This window comes from Gopherus evgoodei, chromosome 22, assembly GCF_007399415.2.
Source record: "Gopherus evgoodei ecotype Sinaloan lineage chromosome 22, rGopEvg1_v1.p, whole genome shotgun sequence".
Taxonomy (NCBI): domain Eukaryota; kingdom Metazoa; phylum Chordata; order Testudines; family Testudinidae; genus Gopherus; species Gopherus evgoodei.
Genome location: NC_044343.1, coordinates 16,814,411 through 16,833,398, shown reverse-complemented (window position 1 = coordinate 16,833,398; position 18,988 = coordinate 16,814,411). Strand labels below are relative to the sequence as shown.

The window sequence follows — 18,988 nt, the reverse complement described above, 5'->3', positions numbered from 1 at the left end:
CTGTGGCATGTAAGCTGCTCCTTGGATTGTGCAAACGAATAACACTAGCCAATAGCTCTGGTCCCAGACACTATCCTAGGAACCTTCATCTTGCAGTGTCCAGTTATGGCCACTGGACGCTGCAAGCTTATGAGTTTGTCAATTTAACAAGGAAATTGATATGTACCAGGCTTGTTATCCCAAGGGGAGTCTCTGACATGCTTCAAACCAAACACACTGCTTCACGTAGAATAAACAAACAATTTATTAACTACAAAGGTAGATTTTAAGTGATTATAAGTCAAAGCACAAGAAGTCAGATTTGGTCAAATGAAATAAAAGCAATACACATTCTAAGGTGATCTTAACACTTAGTTGCCTCTCCCCACAGGCTGGCTGGTTGCCTTTCAGCCAGGCTCTCCCCTTTGATCAGCGCTTCAGTCTCTTGGTGGTGGTGTCTGTAGATGGAGGTGGAAGAGAGAGGAAGAGCATGGCAAACATTTCTCCCTTTTATCGTGTTCTTCCTTCCTTCTTGGCTTTGCTTCCCTTCCCCTTCAGAGTCAGGTGAGCATTATGTCAGTGTAGTGCCTGACTGACCAAGGGAAGGGGGGTGACCCACTGGAGAGTCCAACAGATCCTTTGTTGCTGCCTAGGCCAGTGTCCATTGTTCCTGTGAGGCTGGGTTTGTCTCATACATGCCCTGATGAGGTGTGAACTGCCCCTCTGTTCCTGGAGAATTTTGCCTGGGCTTGTTTAAGCCATGAGGACACATTTTCAGACTCATAACTATATACATGAAATTACACCCTATAACAAACATTACTATAACAACAATTACTATAACATTACTATAACAACTATGCTCAGAGCATCATGAGCCTTCCAAAGACACCCGATAGGACAAACTTTGCATTGGATACCACACAACCATATTATAAGGATGAACATGGGGGTGTAGGGTATTCCCCCAAGGTACAGAATGTTACAGGGTGCAGACTTTGGGGTGAGGCCGGGGATGAGGGGATTGGGGTGCAGGTGGGGGCCGAGGCTTGGGCAGAGGGTTGGGGTGTGGGATTGGGGTTTAAGTGGCTCCCGGTCAGGGGTGCAGAGGGGATGCTAAGGCAGGCTTCCTGCCTGTCCTGGCACTGCAGACTATGCTGTGCTCTGGAAGCGGCCAGCAGCAGGTCCAACTCCTAGATGGAGACACACAAGTGGCTCTGCGTGGCTCTCACTTGCAGGCACCTCCCTAGCTCCCATTGGCTGGTTCCCAGCTAATGGGAGTGCAGAGCCAGTGCAGTGCATGGAGCCCTGCGTGCTTCCCCCAACCTAGGAGCCGCACCTGCTGCTGGCCATTTCTGGGGCACAGGGCAGTGTCAGAACAGGTATGGACTAGCCTATATTAGCCAGGCAGCATCACTGATGAGACTTTTAACGGCCTGGTTGGTGGTGCTGACCAGAGCCGCCCTGACCCCAGTGCTTTATATTCTGCGATCTAGTACGGGGTCACGACCTGCAGTTTGAAAACCACTGCCCTCTTCCTGGGGTGCCCCAGCCCCCAAAGCACCCCTTTTCCCAGGGTGCCAGCCACCTGCCTCAAAGCACCCCCTGCTTCCAAAAGGGTCTCTCTGCTGGGAGGGGGCATCCCTCTGCCCCCAAGGGGTCCACCCCTTGCCAGTGGCCCTGTTCTGCCCCAAAGGGCTCCCCTGTCAGAGAGGAGCATCACGCTACCCCCGAAGGGCCACTCCGCCCAAAGCCGGGGTCCCCCAAGTCACTGATGCAGGCCGCGGATAGAGCAGGCTGGCTGGGGCGTGACTTTCCACGCCCCGCCCCGCCCCCACCCCTTGGCCGGCGGGGCGGGGCGGGGCGGGAGCCCACAGCCGCAGAGGGACTGGCCGGGCCCGGCCAATATGTCGGCGCCGCCGGCCGTACAGATCCGCGAGGCCAACGCGCACCTGGCGGCGCTGCACGGGCGCGTGGCGGAGCTGGAGCGGCGGCTGGGCGCGGCCGAGCGCACGGTGCACGGGCAGGCGGAGAGTCTCATCCGCAAGGACGGCGAGCTGCGCGCGGCGCTGCGGGAGCTGGGGGCTGCCAAGGACAGGTAGCGCCGGGGGAAGCGCCTGGCGTCCCCTCGCGGCCCGGCCCAGGCTTGCGTGGCCGCCACCGGGCGCGGCGCCGCTCGGTCCCGCCCCTGGGGGCTGAGCGTCCAGGCCGGGGTAAGGCTGGGCTGCGGGCGCCGGCCGAGCCTGGGCATGTGTAACACCCGCGCCGTCCTGGGCCGGCAGACCGACGTCCCGCCGCGGGCCCGGGCCTCGGCTGGGCCGGCCAGTGGGGCGGCCCCGCTGTGAGAACAGCCCGGAGGCCCAGAGTTAAGGAGGGCGGCAGGGAAATGCGAACTGGCCCTAACACCCGCTTTGCAGCCTTCGCTAGCGCAGTTCCGGCTTTGTGCGCGGGGACACGGGCTTTCTGCGAGCCCCATTTCCCTGGGGGAATATGAATTGAGCCGAGGTAACACGTGCGTTCAAATGAGCATAGCCAAATGTAGAAAAGCGTAGGGCGGGATCGGTGGTCAGGTGTGCTTTTGGCTGATGGTGGCGATGTATGAAAAGGATGTCACTGGATTGCTTACTTCTGATCTTGACAAAAGCAGTCTTGCCTCTCCCCCATCAAAACAAGAATATGACTGATGTAGTGTACAACAGCTGACAGAGCTTGTTAGGTTCAGGTGTTGAACTTCTCTTTAGAGGACTCTATTTTCAGTTGTTTGTTACTTTGCCAAAGTATAACCAGTCATGGTGAAGTTTTCCATACCAGGTCTCTGTCTCAGGCTGAATTTGTTTTGGAAAATTTCATTTAAAACAGTCATGCCATTTCTGAGAACAGTGTTAGGGAAAAGTTATGCCTATGTTGTTTTGTAGTAAAGGTTGTTAAGTCAGGTTAGGGAATACCAAATCTAAGGTTGCTTGTGCAATTGTAATTCAGTCCCCTTGTATGTATGCATGATAGTGATTTCCTGAGCATGGCTCATCCTGCACGCTGACTAAGACAGGGCTTCTGAGGAAAAAAGTATTTGATCATGTATTCCTTAATTCTGGTATTTTCTAACTAGTCAATGCTTTGCTTTGAAACCTTGGTGTTCTATTAAGTGTTTTCTTATACTTTTTAAAAGCAAACTAAAACAATAGAAATACCTTCATGTGATCTATATTCACCATCAAATGTGTCACTAGCAGGGTCAGGACCTTTAGATCAAACTGCAGACTTCTACTGCCTGAGTTCATTGAACATCTGGTCTCATTAGTAGGCTGTTATCCTGTGTGTGGACCGATTAGAGGGGAAGAGGTGTCAGGTTTGTAGAAATTTTGGTGGTGCCTAGAAACCACCCCTGCCCAAACTGCACCCCCCACCTGCCCAAGGCTCTGGGAGGGAGTTTGGGTGAGGGAGGAGGTCTGGGAGGGAGTTTGGGGATGCAGGAGTGGGGCCGGGTTTGGGGTGGGGCTGGGGATGAGAGGTTTGGGGTGTGGGAGGGGGCTCAGGGCTATGGCAGAAGGGTGGGATGTGGGGTGAGGGCTGTGGGGTGGGGATGAGGGTTCATGATGCAGGAGGGGGCTCAGGGTCGGGGTAGACGGTGTGGGGGATGAGGGCTCTGGCTGCAGCAGAGGGTTAGGGTGCGGTGGAATGAGGGCTCTACTTGAGACAGGGATAAGGTGTTTGGGATGTGGGAGGGGCTCAGGGCTAGGGCAGAGGGTGGGGGTGCAGGTGGGTGTGAGGGCTGTGTATGGGGCTGGAGGTGAGGGGTTTGTAGTGTTGGAGGGGGATCAGGGATGGGGCAGAGGTTGGGGTGTGGGAGGGATGAGGGCTCTGGCTGGGACTGGGGATAAGGTTTGGTGTGCTGGAGGGGCTTGGGTAGAGGGCTGAGGGTGCAGTGGGTGGGTGTGAAAGCTCTGGCTGGGAGTGTGGGCTCAGGTGGGGCAGGGCTGGGGATGAGTTTGGGGTGCAGGCAGGCTGCTCCAGGACAGGGGCCAGAGAGGACTCCCCCAGCCCTTTTGGCAGCAGCGAGCTCTGGGGGAGGAGCTCCCCTTTCCCGCCTCCCCCCCAGCAGCACACTCACCCCCACCACTGTCACTGCATGTGCTCCTAGGGCCCCTCTCAGGTCCAGGAATCTCCCTCGCCTCCCCCGTGGTGGGTGCGGGGGGGTGCTGTGTGCGCCTCCTCCGCTGCTATTGCCTCTGACTTTAGCCAGATGGGGGATGATGCAGGAGTGGTGACTGTGGGGGGGGGGGGGGGGCTGTGCTTGTGGAGGGTCCTGCTGGAAAAGGGAAGGGTCTGAGGGGGAAGGGCAGGCTCGGGGTCAGTCTGCCCTGGCAGTAGTGGATGGGCGGGCACTAGGCTGCTGCAGGGAGGCATCATGGAGCTGCACGGAAGAGGCAGGAATGCGCAGCTCCCTCCGGGGCCCGGGGATGTATATGGGACCAGCAAGAGGGGGGGAGGGTCAGGGGACACTTGGGGAGGCACAGGGGAGTGGCAGGTGAGGCTGGGTGGAGACCCAACCCCAAACATTGGTGGAGCTGGTCCCCTGGGCTCTGAATATTGCTGGTGCCTGGACACCATGTGGGTATGGAACTCACCGCCTATGGAAGAGAGACCCATTTTACTAGTGGGATTGGTAGTATCTGCTGGTCCCAGTATTCCAGCAGAGAAATATTGAGACTCTGGAATCCTGGGTTCAGTTCTAGGTTCCAGAGGAGAGTATATTCTAGTGATTACACACCTTTCTGTTCCCTTCTTCAGTTCTCCCTGTCTTACATGCACATCCGCTTACCTCCCTGTTCCCTTCTGCTTCCAGCCTGTGTCCTTTCTCTGTTCCTCAGATACAGTGGGGTGAGTTAGGCTGCTTCTACCACCTCCTTGCTCCCTTAATGCTAGCAGCTGAAAGCAAATGGAGCAGGTGTCTCCATATTGGTGCTACAACAGAGGTGCAAGGATGGGAAAAGTTCTGCTCAGTCACAATATCATGACGGGACAGGTACAGTCCAGTCGGCATGTAGGAGCTGTATGGAGATGGCACATACTGCAGATAGTCTGTGGAGAATTTAGCTGCCAGCATCTAACACATCTCTATTGAGCATGTCCAAACTACAGTTTTCACTGGCTTTTAACTTGCCCATATGTAGGCAAATTTTTACAGTTACAGCAAAACACACCTCCCTGACATCAGTTGATCTCCCTTGCCAAATTTCGTATTCCTGTTACAGGGCTTCTCAAAGAAATGGTTGTAAGAAAATTTTAACATGGGCAAAACAATGTATTTTTCCCTAAACTCATTATTTAGAATGGCTGAACTGTCTTAGTTGAAACTTTCATAAAAATTCAGTCCAAGGGGCGGATACCCAGCATGGAAAATTTCAGCCTGAAAGGTTAACATTTGACAAAACTATAAGAAACAAGATCTTATAATGGAAAGTGTTAGTATCACTATTTGCACTGCCAGGGCTGTGTTAGAACTACATAAACAGTAGACCCAAAGAGAAAGATTTAGGAAGCTTGAAATGATATGGGGATCATTTCTTCAACATTTTATATAACCTCTGTTTTTTTAAACTGAAAAATCCTTTAGCTCTTTATAGGATAAGGGCAAATAAGTGAGGAACAGTAGTTGTGTGCATGGCTACATTTTAGTAGCCTTGTTTTGAGACTGTTTTTCTTCTGTTTTCTTCTAAGAGAAATTACTGCTCTGCAGCAGAAGCTGCTTTCATCTGAGGAGACAATTCAGAAGCTGTTGAATGTCATCCAGAAAAAAGATGACTTAATCGTACAGCTGAAGCACAGGAGTCATCTTCTGACTAAAATCTGCAGAAACCGACCCATCCTGGACAGTCTTCTGTCTTACATGGCAGAAGGGGAACAGTTAAGTACCTTTCCAGGGACCCAAAGTGATTCCAGTTCTCCAGTTCATGATGAGTTCCAGGAGTCAAACGGCATCACCAACCAGATATCAAAGAACAAAGACTTCTCTCTCAGTGAAGATGACCTGGAAGATCAGGAATTGGATACAAGCCAGTTTGGGACAACAGTGTGAACCGAGTGTGGAACATGACCTTTATTACAAATACTCCAGTTCTGATTTTCAAGATTTTTGATCTTGTCCTGAAAGAACCAGGTTCAGATGGGAGTCTGTCCCCCACCTCCTCAGTTCTTGCAAGTAGCCTTTTCTATACATTGAGGACTCGGGAAAGTGGCTACTTGACTGGATACTAACCCTTGTTGAAATGGGCACTTATGGGTTTTCCACTGTTCCTTTATCATGGGGATCTTTTAATTCATCCTGTCCTTCAGTATTTACTTTCCTCTGTGACACAAAACGTTTCATGTTAAGGATACTTAAGTCAAATGCTGTATGCATAGTAGATCTTCCAGCACTGGTGGCCAAATGTATCTCCGGGCTTGTCTACATCACAAAGTTGCAGCGCTGGTGAGGGGGTTACAGCGCTGCAACTTAGGAGGTGTACACATCTGCAGGGCATCACCAGCGCTGCAACTCCCTGTTTGCAGCGCTGGCCGTACTCCCGTTTTGTCTCGCGTGTAGAGGATCCAGCGCTGGTGATCCAGCGCTGGTAATCAAGTGTAGACATTTACCAGCGCTTTTCTTGACCTCTGTGGAATAAGCAGGTATCCCAGCATACCTGAGGATACCTCTCTGGTAATCAAGCAGGTCTCCTTCCCCGCGGTTTGCTCCGATGTTCTCCGAATCCCCCCCCAAGCGGGTCTCCTTCCCCGCGGTTTGCAGGGGGGTTCGGGGAACGCGAGAGCAAACCGCGGGGAAGCAGGTCTCCTTCCCCGCGGTTTGCTCTCGTGTTCCCCAAACCCCCGTGCAAGCAGGTCTCCTTCCCCGCGGTTTGCTCTCGCGTTCCCTGAACCCCCGTGCAAGCAGGTCTCCTTCCCGCGGTTTGCAGGGGGGTTCGGGGAACGCGAGAGCAAACCGTGGGGAAGGAGACCTGCTTGCACGGGGGTTCTGGGAACGCGAGAGCAAACTGCGGGGAAGGAGATCTGCTTGCAGGGGGGTTTGGGGAACACTGGAGCAAACCGGGGAAGGAGACCTGCTTCCCCGCGGTTTGCTCTCGCGTTCCCCGAACCCCCCTTGAAGCCGCCCAACAGCGCTGCAGTGTGGCCACATCTAACACCACTTGCAGCGCTGGTTGCTGTAAGTGTGGCCACTCTACAGCGCTGGCCCTATACTGTAACAACCAGCGCTGCAAAATTGTAGATGTAGACATACCCTCCATCGACTTTCAGCTTCTGTTGGCCTAAGTGCTGCTCCTCATCCAGGTCTGCTGTGTATCAGAGCCATAGACAGTGTTTGATTAGAGCAGGATCTTTTCTGGAAAGTTTGGCTGCACTGGTTTTTGTTATATGTTGAATTCCTAACCTGATGTTTTGTTTGAGATTAGATTTGTTAGTTAAGATTAATCCAAATCTTTTCTTTTGCTCTGTGGAGTTAGCACAGAAAGAAGGAAACTAGTGTATGAGTTTGAGGCAGATTAACAATGTTAATGGAGGGAATCCATTTTCTGAAATTCACCTTCTTTCCAGATTGTCTTGTCTGTTTTAAAATTAGAGTGGAGGAATTAATGGGAAAATATCGCATTCATTAGTAAGAGGTATAGTCACTACAGTTGGTGGTGGGATTTTAAGGAATATTATGCATAAAGTTAAGTTTCTGGGTAGAAGGGTTGGTTTCTGACTTGATCACTCTGACTTCCATTTAAAACTCGGTAGAAAAATTAATCTATTTTGAACTTTTTAAAATTCCGCCTCTTACGGCTTTAAGATTGGCACCAGTCACTGCATGGAAACTTTGCTGCTGCACAAAGTGGCCAGCTGTAACCTCTCTGCCTTTGTCTGGAACATGTAGATTTTCTCAGTGGTCTAACCAGTTTTCTTTTCCAAATTCATTTTGTTTAAACTCTCTGACTGACAGGAGCTCCATATGCAATTCCCTGTAGCTGGCTAAGTACTTTACTTTCTTATCTATCATAAAGACCTGCTTTTATATGGGATGTTCCTTGTTCAGAATTCTTCAGCGGGAAACAAAATGTGAGAATGGGTATTCGACTTCAAATAGGAGTAAAGGAAAATCTCTTAAAATTCCTTTTTGAGAAACTGTTATAAACATATGCAACATATTTATACCACCAGAATGAATTTCCTGTATTTTTATCAATCTAAAACCCTTGACTACTTTTGGTTACTAAAGATTCCTTTGCATTTTTTGCAGAACAGGGTTTTGGCAATTATGTTCTTGCCAAATACTAACTCAGGTAAATACATTCTGCCTCCATATAATCTCTGCCATTTACAGTAAATAAATAATTCTTAACTTCTTCATCAGATGTGTGGGAACAGTGCTGGTGACACAGGATGGATACAGTTACAGTGAGAGTGGTGTTTTTGTAGTGGGTGGAGTGACCTCTGTTTGAAGAGTTTATAAAAGCACTTGGTGATTTGGGATTATAGGTGCTATGTAAACATAAGGGATTATTATCTCTTTACAAGTCTAAAGTAAATGTGCAACTTCTTGTGAACATTTACATTATGCAGGTCTGGCCCAGTCTATGTGGTGTCCCTTCAATGTAAACAATCAATCTTCAGTGCAATAAAAATATCCCAGTGTATTTTTCATCTGAAATTGGGTATATAAAATAATTGTGCATCTGCCTATATAGAGTTAGGAATTCCTTTGTAGTTTGTCAGATTCAGATGCAGATATTTGCACTTAACAGAAAAAGAACATCTTGCTCTCTTACAAAGTGTCTCTCTTTCTCAGTGGAGAAGAAGGGGTCAGAAAGGACCCAGCTGTGTGCAATAGCAAGAAGGACAACTGACTCAGATGTGTCCAAAGCAATAATACTTCTCTTTGTTTAAGCTGCAAGTGCTCTTGTCATGACCTTGGTGCAAAGGATACAAGATATGGTGGGAAAGTCAGCCTTTTGAAGCTTCAGCCGCTATCTCATTACGCTCCTTGCCTCTTCTAGTTGTCACAGTTTGGGATGCGTAACTCCCTCCACAGCAAAATGAGGCTATAACCCTAATTAGCATATGTATGTTTGTTTGTTTGTTACTATTGTACAATTAGGGTGCAAGAAAAAATATAGGACCAAGGGAGCTCAAATTAATCTTAAAACTGTAACAGTCAGGCAATTGGATAAAATGGTTTTGAAGCACTGGAATGGGTTACCTAGGGTGGTGGTGGAATCTCCGTCCTTAGAGGTTTTTAAGGTCAGGCTTGACAGAGCCCTGGCTTGGGTGATCTAGGTGGGGATTGGTCCTGCTTTGAGCAGCGGGTTGGACTAGATTACCTCCTGAGGTCCCTTCCAAGCCTGATATTCTATGATTCTGTTTGTGGAGTGTGAAACCCTAATGGGAAAGATAAAACTACATTTAGTTGTGTGCTGTCTCTGCCTTATTGGCGCTGACCTCATACACTGGTAAAGTTCTTAAGGCTCTGTCTTTGTGGCTAGTGTATTAAAGCTGTCACTATACCAGGGGTAGGCAACCTATGGCACGAGTGCCAAAGACAGCACACACGCTGATTTTCAGTGGCTCTCACACTGCTCGGGTCCTGGCCACCAGTCTGGGGGGCACTGCGTTTTAATTTAATTTTAAATGAAGCTTCTTAAACATTTTAAAAACCTTATTTACTTTACATACACCAATAGTTTAGTTATATATTACAGACTTATAGAAAGAGACCTTCTAAAAACGTTAATGTATGACTGGCACACGAAACCTTAAATTAGAGTGAATAAATGAGGACTCGGCACACCACTTTTGAAAGGTTCCTGACCCCTGCACTATACCATTTGGCCTTAATGAGGCATAGTCATTTTCAAAACAACCTGACTACACTGGTGGATTTTAGAACACTTTGAAAAATCTGCTCTCGAACAGAAAGCTCTGCTCAACTATTGAATCTGATGGCTACAGAATAACACAGCTGAAGTTGCAAAAGTATTTAAACTATGCTGAACTCATTCCATGGCCTTGAACCAAAATATTCTTAAAAGCTCTATATCCATTCGTTCTCTACGGTGAAATTGATTCCGCAGACAGCTCCATGTCTGCAGATCTCTAAAGAAGGAAGAATCCAAATCCCAAGCAGATATACATACTTTAAATCCTTTGAGAAAGAGGATGATATTGTACATTCTTTCAGCTCCTGTCCAATTCAGAGTTTTTAAAATCTTTTGCCTTCCTTAACTTTCCAGGCCTCTTTCTAAACTTGAAGTATGTAAACTTGTGTCAACATTACATTCATTTATCATCTGTTTGTTACAGTGGGTGAAGGGCTAAGCAATTAGTTACTGTTTTAAATAAAAACTCATTTAAAGTTTGTTTTTTTTCTTACTGATTGTCATAGCAGTGTCATCCAGCTGCCTGCATTTATTGTTTTTGTTGCATTTGCATCTGTCCTCGCTTAAGTTTTTCTTGCCGGATACAAAATAAAGATATTTTGGCATATTCAAGTCATGTTGTTTCCATAGGTTTTCTTTGCCTCTTTGGTTTTAAGCGACTCAACTGGTCAGCAACACACAGGGACCATCTGTCCAATGTTTTCAGTAGACTATTTACTTTTGTATCATCTCATCTGATTTCCTTTCAAACTTGGCTCCTCTAGTTTGAAATGCCCTGTACCTATTGGATTCCGGGAAGTGGGCGGGCCTTCAGCCTAAGGGGAGGTTACCCTGCTCCTGCCCTGAAGGGCTTAAAACAGCCCTGGGGGAAGGTTGTGCCTGGGAGCAGCTAAGATGGGCTGATTGGAAAGTGGCTGCAGCTGGGTCACACCTCAGTCAGGCCCGGCTGGTCCTTATAAAAGACTGTGAGCCAGAGGCCCAGAAGATCTCTCTCTCTGCATTCAGAGAGAGAAGGGTCTGGCTGCCGGGAGCTAGAGGCAGTGTACCTGAGTGGAGCAGGGCTGGGGACAGGCTGAGGAGCTGGGGAGCTCCAGCCTGGAAAGCCCCGGGCTGCAGCCTAGCACAAGGCCAGTAGGTGCTGGGGGTTGCAGAGGACAGCCCAGGGGTAGGCCAAGGCAGCAGCTCCAAACCCTCCTTGCCAGTGATGACTAGGCTGATACTGCAGTCTGCCCCAGGGCGTGGGGGCTAGAGGATGACTGGCAGTAGCCTTATACTGAGGCGAGGTGGGAATAGCGGGTGGGGTTTCCCTAGGGAGGGGACACCATAAGACTGAGGGGTTACTCCCAGGGGGCAGCACTCCATGTAAAAGGGCACCGGATTCAGGGAGGGACACGGGGACCAGAGGACAGGAGGATCGCCGACCAGCAGAGGGCACTCCAGAGCTTGAACGAGCTAATTCCCAGAAGTCACCAGCAGGTGAGTCCGCATGTCTACATGCCCTTTTCCCTGGCATTGGTAAATAATTCTAATTGTTCTTTGAAAGTTAACGCATTTGCAAAACACAACTAGCTATCGTTTTCTGACCTCCCTAGTCACTTGGGATGTTTTGTTTATGATCCTTTCAAGATATATAATTACTATTGACTCTCCCTGTTACAATATGTGGGGAGGGATAGCTCAGTGGTTTGAGCATTGGCCTGCTAAACCGAGGGTTGTGAGTTCCCTCCTTCAGGGGGCCATTTAGGGATCTGGGGCAAAAATCTGGGGTTTGGTCTTGCTTTGAGCAGGAAGTTGGACTAGATGAGCTCTGGAGGTCCCTTCCAACCCTGATATTCTATGAATATTGTCACCTAGCACCCAATTCACCTTTATGAAAGGGGTGTGAACCCAGTGCTCCCATCAGTTACCTGCAGTAGAATCTCCTTTGCATATGGATAGGTTCAGTCCTGGACTCCCAACTGTCCAGCACATGACTATATATAATGTGTGAGTGGTGAAGGAGAGTTGGTACCAACATCCAGGAGTTCAGTCATTGCTGACAGTACCTAGGGCCATTATTGTTTCCAGCTGTAGGAAACGGTGTATTATTTAATATAAAAAGCCCTTGATGAAGGTTGACAGCTGGGTTGTAAATTTCCCTTTATTGTCCACATCTATTGTATGTGCCACTTTTTCTTGTAGCCAAAGGAAGGGTGGGGCTGTGTGCAGACTGTTGAAGTCTTTCATAACCATATGTAAGGGAACTGTTGGTCCTTTACTAAAACTCAGTGGGTTTTTTTTGGTTGGCTGCTCCCAGTACCAAAAGAAAGGGGAAGGGTCGATGGGAAATCAGGACTCAGAGACTGACAGTCCTCTGGAATAATGAGGGGAGGCCAATGCTCCAGATCAGCCTGATCGAGAGAGCGGGCAGGTTAATGGAGTCAGGAGGCCAGAGGAGAGCTGAGCTGAGCTGGGGAGCAAGGCAACGGCAGCCAGAGAAGCAGTTCAGGGAGAAGAGATCAACAAAAGCCAGAAAAGCAGACTTGGAAGCCAGTTAGTACTGGGAACAGACACACAGAAGCAGCCCACAGAGCAGACCTGTACTGGGAGCAGAGCTGCAGCAACCAGAGCCAGAGGAGCCAGAAAGGCAGCCCAGGGGGCTGGAGGCAGAGCAGCATCAGTGATGAGGCAGAGTGGAGCTGGGGCTGGAGCGGCCCGGGCCCGGGTGCAGTGAGCAGCTGGGGAGAGTGAGGGGGGACCCTGGGCAGTGGACCCAGCACAGGGAGACACCCCCAGGCAAGATGCCATACAGGTCAGACTTGGAGGGGCATCATAAGCTTGATGGTGGGGAGGGGGAGCTGATGCTGGGAAGAAGGGTCCTGGCACCTAGCACCTGAAGGCATGTGGCCACCACCAGAGAAAGTGTCTGGCCCACCCTGCAGCACAGCCAGGGCCTGAGGAGGAGGCCTGAGACATGAGAAACAGACTGAACTTTCCTTACATTCCAGAAATGCTGGTTGTGATGTCCCCATGCCACAGAGTGGGGTGATGTGTTTTCCTTTAACCTGTCACATTTTTTCCTTACTCTTTTTAAATTGGTTGCTGTTTAATAAATTGTATTTCCTTTCAACTGTATGTAACGATCAGTGAGTCAGGGAAGCATCCAGTGCGAAGAGAGCATCCCGGAGTGGGTACACCCTAGCTCCTGTCCTAAGCAGGGGTGGTAGGTTTGTATAATTTTTGGTGTTGTCCAGAATGGGTCTGTGTCCCGTCCCCCCTCCCCTACTCCTGTCTTGTAAGCTGAGAGATTTTTTTTAAAATTAATGTAAAAATGGACCGGAAATTGTAAGCATTTAACAGTTTTCCTATATTTCACAATGTGGGGGTGTATAGGGGGATGAGGGCTGGGGATGAGGGGTGTGGGGGGATAAGGGCTCTGGGGTGAGGGGTGTGAGGCTAGGGCAAAGCGTTTGGGTGTGTGGGGATGAGGGGTTTGTGGTATGGGAGGGGGTCAGGGCTGGGGCAGAAGGGGTGTGGAGGTGAGGACTGTGAGGTAGGGTTGGGGATGAGGGGTTCATGGTGCAGGAGGGGGCTCGGCTAGGGCAGAGGGTTGGGGTGTGGGGGGGTGAGGGTGCTGGCTGGGGGTGTGGGCTCAGGGGCAGGGCAGGGCTGAGGATGAGGCCTTTGGGGTGCAGGCAGGCTGCTCTGGGGCTGGGCCCAGAGAGGAGGACTCTACAGTCCCCTGAGCCCTCTCCACGCTGGCAGCAGCAAGCTCTGGGGGAGGGGGCCCTCCCTCGCCCCTGGCAGCACACTCACCCAGCACTGTCACTGCACATGCTCCTACTGGCCAGGCCGCTCTCAGGTCCAGGAAGCCCCCTCTCCTCCATGTGGTGAGTGCTGGGGGAAAGCTGCCATCATGTGTTTGCCTCCTCCCTCAGCCTGCCCCCAGCGCTGCTTCCTTTTGTAGCAGGCAGTGGCTGGTGAGGGAGCACAGCCAGTGTCAGGGCAGCTGCGCAGGGCGCAGGAGGGGATACTCCGGGGGAGGCAGGTGGGGCCTGGGGAGAGACCTGGCCTGAACATTGGTGGAACTAGGCCCCCAGGCCCTGAATTTGCTGGAACCTCGGCACTGCAGGCTCATATAACTTGCCATCCCTGGTCCTAAGTGACTTTGACAAGGTTGGGGATTGAGGCCCCAGGAATCCCAGGCCCAGCCTTGTTGGGGTTACAAGGACTCTGCCACACAGGACAGTGGAAGGGGAGCCCTTGAGGTCAGGAAGGCCTCTGAGGAAGGACCCAGATCCTTTCACTAGCCAATTTCACTGGGGTAGTGTATAAGCCAGGAAAGTTCCCCACAGTAGCAGGTCCATTCACCCGCTTACACATAGAAACAGTATTTGGTATCCTAGGGATAGAGAGAAATCAACTCAAAGTTCATGTAATGAAGCTGCGGTTGCTAGGATTTATTTAAAAAACTTGTGCTGTCTATGATGTTATCACTTATATATGAGTTGCCAAGAATCAGCCGTGATAAAGAATGAGAGAGTGCAATCTCCTGGGCTGCTTCCCGTCCTCCCTATTTGACAGCAGTTGCTGCTGTTACAGGTAGAATCAGTTTGATGTCCACGCGCTGGAGGCTATTTAAGGGGGAAATGTGGCAGCAACTTTTTTTCTGCTAATACTTCTTTCAAGTACCTTTGCAAAATTCAGCAGCTGTGAAAATTGATCATGGAGAGCAGAAATAGAAAACTCATGTTACTATATGATAAGCTGTCCAGTTTCCAGCTACTGCAATGTTCTTCTAAATACTCATCAGTAGCTAGGACACTTATTGCACACTGAACCAAATAACAGAGGGGTAGCTGTGTTAGTCTGGATCTGTAAAAGCAGCAAAGAATCCTGTGGCACCTTATAGACTAACAGACGTTTTGGAGGCTTATACACTACCCCAGTGAAATTGGCTAGTGAAAGCGCCAAAACGTCTGTTAATCTATAAGGTGCCACAGGGCTCTTTGCTGCTTGAACCAAATAAGTCTTCTGAAGAAAAAGAGCCCTCTGCCAACAAATCCTGGGACTAGTGGGTGGGGGTTCCCTGGGGAGGGGACACCTTAAGACTGAGGGGTTACTGCCAGGGGGCAGCACCCCAGATAAAAGGGCACTGGATCCAGGGAGGGACATGGGGGGCCAGAGGACAGACGGATCGCTGACTGGCAGAGGGTGCTCCAGAGCTGGAACGAGCTAATTCCCAGAAGTCACCAGCAGATGGCGCAACGGGTAAGTCTGCATGTCTACATGCCCTTTTTACATGCCCTTGGTAATTAATTCTAGTTGTTCTTTGAAAGTTAACGCATTTGCAAAACACAACTAGCTATCGTTTTCTGACCTCCTTAGTCCCCTGGGGTGTTTTGTTTGTGATCCTTTCAAGATGTATAATTATTATTGACTCTCCGTTACAATATGTGGGGAGGGATAGCTCAGTGGTTTGAGCATTGGCCTGCTAAACCCAGGGTTATGAGTTCACTTCTTGAGGGGGCCATTTAGGGATTGGTCCTGCTTTGAGCAGGAGGTTGGACTAGATGAGCTCTGGAGGTCCCTTCCAACCCTGATAGTCTATGAATATTGTCATCTATCACTCAATTCACCTTTATGATTGTAAATCTGCTGCTGCAGGACAATCAACTCTACATATAACATGCTGCAGAGTACAATCTTATTGGCAGAGCTGGCATACCTGTCCAGACAACAGTAAACAAGCAGGGCAGTGATACAGAGGGTTTAAAGTAGGCAACTAGGAATTGGAGCCCAGGTGTCTCATTGGCTTGTGCAGCTCACCTAAGGGCATGTCTTCACTGGCTATGTTAAAGTGCTGCCACAGAGCACTGGCTATACTGTCGTGTTACATAGCTGAAACTTGCAGCCCCCAGGGTTGGGTTTTTTTTTCACACCTCTGAGCAAGAAAGTTGCAGTGTTGTAAAGTGCCAGTGTAGGCAAGCCCTAACTTTGGAGCCTTAATTTATTTATCTGTTAAAGGAGAAAATGCCCACTTCTCATGGCTATTGAGTTTGCAGATACTTTGAGAGTCCTTCCCCTGAGGATTTCCCTCATGGTTTAATACTATACCTTCAAATCCATTATCTTGTCATCCCTTCTTTTCTTTATGAGGGGTCCCAAGTTGAAAAAAATTGATGCCCATGACTCAAAGGAGCTGAGGATGAGAGGTTTGGAGTACGGGAGGGGCTCAGGGCTGAGGCAGAGGGTTGGGGTGCGGGAAGGGGTTCTGGGGGCTCAGGGTTGGGGCAGGGGATTAGGGTGCAGTGTTGGGGTGCGGACTTACATCTGGTGGCTCCTGCTCAGTGGTGCAGCCAGGGTGCAGAGGCAGGCTTCCCGCCTGTCCTGGCACTGCGGACCGTGTTGCGCTCCAGAAGAGGAACCAAATACGGAACTGGTGCTTGGAGTGGGGGCAGCACATGGAGCCCATGGCTCCCCTGCCGAGAAGCCAGACCTGCTGCTGGTCACTTCTGGGGTGCAGCGTGGTGTCGGAGCAAACAGGCACTAGCCTGCCTTAGCTGGGCAGCACCACCAACGGGACTTTTAACATCCTGGTCGGCAGTGCTGACCAGAGCCATTAGGGTCCCTGGGTGCTGAGCAAGGTGATTCAGTGCTTTACATGCCGTGACCCAGTAATGGGTCGTGACCCAAACTTCGGAAAACACTGGCCTAGACCATTGTGGCCATGCACTGGAGTTACAAAGTCAGCAACATTCCTGGCATAACAAGCTATCATAACCTAGTCCCAGATTTGGACCTTAGCGTCCAAAATATGGGGGTTAGCATGAAAACCTCCAAGCTTAGTTACCAGCTTGGACCTGGTAAAGCTGCCACCACCCAAAAAATTAGAGTGTTTTGGGGCACTCTGGTCCCCACAAAAACCTTCCCGGGGACCCCAAGACCCAAATCCCTTGAGTCTCACAACAAAGGGAAATAAACCTTTTCCCTTCCCCCCTCCAGGTGTTCCTGGAGAGACACACACAAGCAAACTCCGTGAATCTAAACAGAGGGAGTCCACCCTCTCTATTTCCAGTCCTGGAAACACAAGCACTTCCCTCTTCACCCAGAGGGAATGCAAAGTCAGGCTAGTAAATCTAACACACACAGATTTCCCCCTGACTTCTTCCTCCCACCAGTTCCCTGGTGAGCTGCAGACTCAATTCCCTGGAGTTCCCCACTAAAGAAAAACTCCAACAGGTCTTAAAAGAAAGCTTTATATAAAAAGAAAGAAAAAAATACATAAAAATGGTCTCTCTGTATTAAGGTGACAAATACAGGGTCAATTGCTTAAAAGAAATATGAATAAACAGCCTTATTCAAAAAGAATACAATTCAAAGCACTCCAGCAACTATAGACATGTAAATAAAAAAATATATATAAATCACTATCTGATCCTTTGTACTTACAACTGGGAAACAGAAGATTAGAAAGGCAGGAGACAGAAAAAAATCACTCCTCATAGCCGAGAGAGTACAGGCAGAAGACCCAAGAACAAAGGACTCACACACAAACTTCCCTCCACCCAGATCTGAAAAAGTCTGGTTTCCTGATTGGTCCTCTGGTCAGGTGTTTCAGATTACTTCTTTCCAGGTGTAAGAGACATTAACCCTTAGCTATCTGTTTATGACACAAGCCGTGTGTGATGCTTTTCAAGTTTGCATTGTTGCATGATACACCAGTAGTTGATGTAGATCCTGTTGTTTCTTGTAGATGCTCTCTTCCGGATAACCTGCTGCATGGATAGTAATTTATTTATTAAATATTGCTGTCAGGAGTCAGTGTTGAGAGCCAGACATTGAGCAAGATTGTTCTGAATAACATGAGCCTCAGTTAGGATGCTGTGTTACTGACCCCAAATTATGTCTGGTGCTAACAGGAAAATTGTCTACACAATTTGACACATTGCCAATTTACCCATTTTTGTTATACACTGAGGGCAATGCTAGTTAACTGTTTATTAATAATGTCAGTCAATTTTCTTTTTTTAATGTTCTCTGATAAGTTGGTTATGGTAATTACTATGTAACTCTCATAAGCAATACAAATAATTTCTTTATCAATTTGGTTTTGCCTTGCCTTTATATTGTTTGCTGCAATTAATTTGTTGTTTTTTACTTTTGTATAAACAGTTTAGCAATATTGTGCACATTGTTAATAGTGTACTGTTTCTTTAGTAGCCAGGCCCTCAATACCTTTTAGAGAGTTTCTGCTGCCTGGTGGTCAAAATTGTGTGTGTGTGTGTAGGTAGATTTTGGGGTCCCCTCTTTTGAAAGATACCAGACTGTGAAATAGTCTTTTGCCCAGTCCTTGAGTCTTGTGCACATTCCTGACAAGATGTAGTATATTAATTAAGAAGTACACCATAAGAATACATTTGTGTTTACACAGTAATCAAACTTAGCCATATTTCAGTGAAAAACATTTAAAACCACAGGTGCATGAGTAGTATAAGGGGACCTGTCCACTTGTGACCCTAAGACCTACCTTCTGGGGGGAATTACTTCTGCAGTCAAGACAGGCACATGAGCAGAAGCAAATGGTGTTATGTGACCCCTCTAAGAACTCCTCCCACTGCCTTCTACCAATGAGGATGGGTTTTGCCCCCTGTAGGACTGCCCTGAGAGGAGATTTGGCCAATCAGGATGCCCTGGGGCTGGGTGATCCAGCCAGAAGTGAGTCATGTGACCCCCTCTAAGAACTCCTCCCACTGCCCTCTATCAATCTGGATGGATTTCAGCCACAGAGGACCTCCCTGAGAGCAGATTTGACCAATCTGGGGGGAGTTCTGGGACAAGGTGACCTGCCCAGAAGAGGGTCATGTGACCCCACTAAGAGCTCCTCCTATCACCCTCTACAAATCAGAGCACAGCACCTCCCCTGGAAGTCCCAGCCCCACACAGAAGAGGCCATTTCATTCCAAGAACGTGTGTTTTAGAAATCATGGAAATGCTGAGAGGAAACATAAACTCCTTCACCACACCCGTGAGAACTTTGGACTTTGTTTTAGCTCCGAGGGCCTTTGCCCACGGAGAAAGCACTACATCAGCGACAGTTCCGAAGAGGAGGAGGGTGCGGC

General features: G+C 49.1%; 1 protein-coding gene across 1 annotated transcript; it reads left to right on the top strand.

Annotated features, from left to right (window-relative positions):
* The first annotated feature begins 1,886 nt into the window (after positions 1–1,886).
* VMAC (vimentin type intermediate filament associated coiled-coil protein) lies at positions 1,887–6,069 on the top strand. Its single transcript, XM_030540579.1, has 2 exons — positions 1,887–2,077; positions 5,698–6,069. The coding sequence occupies exons 1-2, from the start codon at positions 1,887–1,889 to the stop codon at positions 6,053–6,055; spliced, it is 549 nt and encodes a 182-aa protein (XP_030396439.1). The 3' UTR covers positions 6,056–6,069.
* Positions 6,070–18,988: the final 12,919 nt, after the last annotated feature.

Coding starts and splice junctions, on each gene's coding strand:
- VMAC (XM_030540579.1), top strand. CDS start 1,887: ATGTCGGCGCCGCCGGCCGTACAGATCCGCGAGGCCAACGCGCACCTG. Junction 2,078..5,697: donor CTGGGGGCTGCCAAGGACAG/GTAGCGCCGGGG, acceptor TTTTCTTCTAAG/AGAAATTACTGCTCTGCAGC.